The 4,538-nt window shown below is 43.4% G+C and overlaps 1 protein-coding gene across 5 annotated transcripts; it reads left to right on the top strand.

The window, feature by feature from the left end:
- The first annotated feature begins 1,115 nt into the window (after positions 1-1,115).
- Positions 1,116-4,324, top strand: LOC133246572 (prolactin-inducible protein homolog). 5 transcript variants are annotated; one of them, XR_009736076.1, is made up of 5 exons: positions 1,131-1,706; positions 1,863-1,968; positions 3,098-3,213; positions 3,666-3,783; positions 4,132-4,324. XR_009736076.1 is itself a non-coding variant. In XM_061414980.1 (5 exons), the coding sequence occupies exons 2-5, from the start codon at positions 1,684-1,686 to the stop codon at positions 4,254-4,256; spliced, it is 372 nt and encodes a 123-aa protein (XP_061270964.1). In that variant the 5' UTR covers positions 1,194-1,346; positions 1,533-1,683; the 3' UTR covers positions 4,257-4,324. The 5 variants fall into 5 exon arrangements, 3 of the variants coding, with proteins under 3 accessions (XP_061270964.1, XP_061270963.1, XP_061270962.1); XM_061414980.1 differs by lacking the exon at positions 3,098-3,213 and having other exon boundaries at positions 1,194-1,346; positions 1,533-1,706; XM_061414979.1 differs by lacking the exon at positions 3,098-3,213 and having other exon boundaries at positions 1,194-1,346; positions 1,591-1,706.
- Positions 4,325-4,538: the final 214 nt, after the last annotated feature.

Here is a 4,538-nt window from a genome sequence, read left to right on the forward strand (position 1 = left end):
TGCTCTGCCCTTAAGACATCTCAAGGTTCTGCTTAGCTTCAGCACTCTGGTTCTCTGGGATACTCCTCAGAGGTAAGAGTGCAGCACTCTCAGCTGTCCCAGTTCACTCACTCTTGGACTTAACCTCTACATCTGATGCGAGAACCCTCAGCTGTTCCCTGGTTCTCCCATTTGCAAGGTAGGTGTGAAATTGCATGAGCTCCCTAGTCACCCAAACTCTCTAAGTGGTTCCGCAGATACCATCTTCTCCTGTAAGATAAACAGAGATGATCACAAAGGTCCCCCAAAGATGGGATCTGTCATCTATCCACCACAACTGAATTTCTTTCAAGTAGAAGCAGGCTGAGAAGTAACCAAAGCCAGGGAGGTAGAGAGCTGGGATGACAGGACTTTTTCTGAGAAACTTCAGGAGAGCAGCTTCCACACATGGAATGTGAATCCAAGGCTCCTAAAGGAACCAATCCATACATAGAAAGGTCACTGAATACAGCTTCTTGCTTGGTAGTGCCATAAGGGACATATGCCGTGTATGTCTTGCCTCTTCTAATCTGACCTGACTTTTTCCTATGTCCATGGACTGAATGCTCTTTAAACACACTCTATACACTTTGGGGCCACCACTTATTAGAGATGATTCTCTGGACCAAAAATGTAAATCAGAGAAGGTATGATTAGGCACCTTAGTGTCAAGGCATCCATTCTATTAATACAATCTAAAATTCCACATCTAAAATCTATAGCAAATTTTAGAGTTGAGGCATTGAGAGGAAGATAAGACATTTGTCATTCAGAGGACAAAGAAATAGGACACTTTATGGATCCTACAACTTCAGAGCAGGGGTTAGGAAGTAGGGCTTAGTAAAGGAAAGAAACATGCTTACAGCAGTTAAGACAGGATCTATCCTAAGGATCCAGGAACATTCTAATGTTGGGAGAAAAAAAAAAGTGATAATGGTCCAACTCCTTCCTTCCTTTCTCTCTCCTCAACTTAAAGTTCTGACTACTTGTGAATGGGAAAATGAGCTCAGGCACAGCAGTTCTGGCCAAACACTGACCTTTCTCAAAAAAAAAAAAAAAAAAGAAAGAAAGAAAGAAAGAAAACAACTAAGGTAGCAAAAAGGAAATCCCTCAGATGTGATGATTTTGGCCAAGTGAACTTGACCCAATAGCTCCAGGGTCTTCCTGCTAGAGTCGTAAGAGCCATCCTGCTCCCTGAGGACACAGTCCTCCTGAGCTTCAAATTCTTCCAGCATGCGTACTCTTCTGTTTCTGTTCAAGACCAGCCCTGCTGTCCTGCTCCTCGTTCTCTGCCTGAGATTTGGGTCCGGCGCAGCTCAAGACCTAGTGTAAGTCATGTATTTTTCCTCCCTGCAGAAAATCTTCCAGGGGAGGACACTTTTGCCAACCCAAAACTCATTCTCTCCCTGCTCAGAAACTGCTGGGAGAGGTTACTGAATCCATGCACTTACAGCAATTTTGTGTTTTAAATCCATCTTCTATCCTTTAATCATTCTCTTCTTTTGCCATGAAAGAGAAACATAGTTGGCAATGTGACTGTGGTCAATAGCTGTGGTATAAACTTTGAATAAGGTGCCTGAGCTGTACAAGAGGGACCATGGCCCTGGTCACTGCCCAGAAGAAAAGGTTGTGCTGATCCACCAACTTAGATGATCCCTGTGCTTCATGGGCATCAGTGCTCACCTCAGGTGTGTGTCATGCAAAGTAGATCCTTATGGCATTGGTGCCTCTGTATCCCTTTTATCCCCTGCTCTCTCTGCCTCCCCTGTTTCCACATTCCCTCTCAGGCGACCGCAATCCAAGACTTTTATCTGACCTTTTTTCTGCCTCTTTTTCATATCTAGACAGGAGGTGATTTCAGCAAAACTGACAATTGATCCAGTTGAAAACTCAACTAACTATTACGACGTAACAGTCACCGTTAAAAGTTACGTGGCCAAATGCTTAGTGGTAAGTGAGGATTTGTGGGTCATGGTGAGTGGGGAGAGAGAAGAAAAATATCCTCATAAATGATTTCAATCTGCACTATTGATTTGAAGTGAAACATCATCTTACAAAGTCACCTACAAATGCTTTTGCATGCATTAGCCATGAACTTCAGAACAACTCTCTTAGGAAAGTGTGTATTATTATTTCCATTTTTAAAATGAAGAAGTGATGATACAGATGGAATAGTTGAATTCATAAATTCTGAAAGTACATTGGTAGCTTCCAGGGCCAAGGTGTATGGGAGTGGGGACGTTAGTGTTTAATGGGGACAGAGTTTCAGTTTAGGAAGTCTAAAAATCTGGGAAATGGGTGATAGTCAGTGCTGCACAACGTGAATGGACTTAGTGCCACTTAACTGTACAGCTAAATATGGTTAAAATGTTGTTTTTTATTATGTTGCTTTTACCACAAAAAAAGAAAAATCACTAAAAAACAAAGAAGAATGTGATGGTAGGCAGAGGATAAATGAGAAGAGGTTTTAAACCATGTCAGGACTCTTATCTTCCCCAGGGGAGAAGCAAGGAGGAGAGAGAAAAGCAATAGGAATAGGGATAAAAACAAAGATGAATAAGACTGAGTGACAATGATTAATCAGCGTTGCTGGACCTGAGCCATCCACGCCCCTGCCGCCATCCTGTGCAGTGGGGAGGCTGTCAGGGAGACTCCACCTGAGCCATCCACGCCCCTGCCGCCATCCTGTGCAGTGGGGAGGCTGTCAGGGAGACTCCACTCAATAGGCCATGGCAGATGGGAGAGAAGCTGCAAGAATGGGGTGATTACGGTCTCCCTCACCGTGGGGAGACTTACTGTCAGATCAGGACTGGCTTTCCAGCCTCCACCTCCATCACCTTTCCTCACTGTCTTCAGTGAGCCTTCAGATCCCCTAGACAACTGGCTTCCCTGTATTTGACAGCAATCCCCAACTCCTTAGAGGCCTCAGTAAGGTTTTTAGAAAACTATGCAAACAGAAGGGAAAGTTGCAGAGCTACCAAAAGTCCTAAGAGAAATCTGATATTTACTCAAGTATAAATGATGCTAGAAACGCCTTTGCGCTTCCCCTTTCCAAACATCTTCTCTGTTGCCATTTCAGGAAGGTCCTGGGACTTTCTCTTCTCAGGTCTGACCTCAGTAGGTGTCTTCTCCCATCTGAGAATCTCAGTCATTCCTTCCATCTTGTATCTGATGAAAGTTGTATAACTGTTTTGGGTAAGGTAAACACGTACTAAGTACTAGTCGGCCAAGTGCTTTCCGGTTCCAGGTGTCTTTATTTGTACAATACACATAGTACTTCACCTTCATAAAGAGCTTTATCACACACAAAACACAAAAGCTTATGAACTCGTACCGACTAGATAGCTTGATTTCACAAAGGTAGAATGAGAACCTCAGAGTAGTAACGCCATGTCACAAAGCCGGAAAGCAGCACAGTAGGGACGATGAACTCTGTTTTGTTTATTTGGTGGGTTTACTCCACATCAGAGCAGACTGCTTTTTACAATCTCAATGATGCTCTAAATTGAGTTTAGATATAAATGTGTGAAGGGGTGATGTCTAGGGGAAACCTCTGGTGCCCTCTTCCTGTGTTGACCTAAAACACGCCTATTTTGCTTAATGGTTACTCCCCAGCTGCCTCATCCAAATCTATGCTTTTTCCTCAGGTTAGAGTCACGCTCGAGGCCTTCAGCAACATCATTTTTCCTTATGGCAATTTTATTTACACAGCCTGTCTGTGTGATTTCAGTACAAGAAACTTCTTTTGGGAAATACAAGCATCAGGTATGTGCTGAGACTTCCTGCCAGGGCATTAATGTCAGATTAGGGGAAATGTTATGTGAGGGCAAAGGGCAAAGTTTAAAGGGAAACCAAGACATGGCAGAAAGCAATATGAATAAATTATTGGAGGAAGAATGAAACTCATCACATAGAGGCAGTGTGGGCAAGGGGTTCAAAGTGGAGGAAGGGAGAAGGGCTGGTAACATCTGTGTCTTGTATAGGAGCCTGAGAAATGGGGCTGAGTTTCAGATACAGTAAAAGGCAGGATACGATGTTTTGTGGGTGGGTCTGGTGTAAGAAGACCAGTAGCAGAATCCAGTTGTCTGAAACAACTTTGCTTTTTCTTTGCAGAAAATGGGATCATAAAAGGGAAAGCTGAAGTTGTGTCAGAAGAGAATATATGCCCTTCTGATGTGGAAATCTGCTCCCTTGTTTACAAAGTCTGTATCAAGCGTGAAATCATCATAAGATGCTGATCTCAAAAGTCTGCTGAGTTTGTGGGTATCTGTGTAGACAAGAAAATAAATTTCCTATGGGCTTCTCACTGCCCTGCCTGTGTTCTCTCCCCCAAATTAGTACTGTGCTCAGACACCCGAGGATCCTAATGAACCAATATTTTAAGAGGACTTCTCAGAGATGATACATGAGCATCCACTTCCTAGCAATTGAGAAGAAAAAGAAGACAGAACTATTCTTACCATTTAACACAGTGGGGAACATGTCCGGAGAGAACTGTCCCTGCTGCTGCTGCTAAGTCA

The sequence above is a fragment of the Bos javanicus genome, chromosome 4 (genome assembly GCF_032452875.1).
Source record: "Bos javanicus breed banteng chromosome 4, ARS-OSU_banteng_1.0, whole genome shotgun sequence".
NCBI classification, from domain to species: domain Eukaryota; kingdom Metazoa; phylum Chordata; class Mammalia; order Artiodactyla; family Bovidae; genus Bos; species Bos javanicus.

Excerpts from the sequence above, each read along its gene's own strand:
- LOC133246572 (XM_061414978.1), top strand. The coding sequence starts at position 1,684 with ATGGGCATCAGTGCTCACCTCAG. Across the intron at positions 1,707-1,862 it reads GGCATCAGTGCTCACCTCAG|ACAGGAGGTGATTTCAGCAA; the intron begins GTGTGTGTCATG and ends TTTCATATCTAG. Across the intron at positions 1,969-3,665 it reads ACGTGGCCAAATGCTTAGTG|GTTAGAGTCACGCTCGAGGC; the intron begins GTAAGTGAGGAT and ends CTTTTTCCTCAG.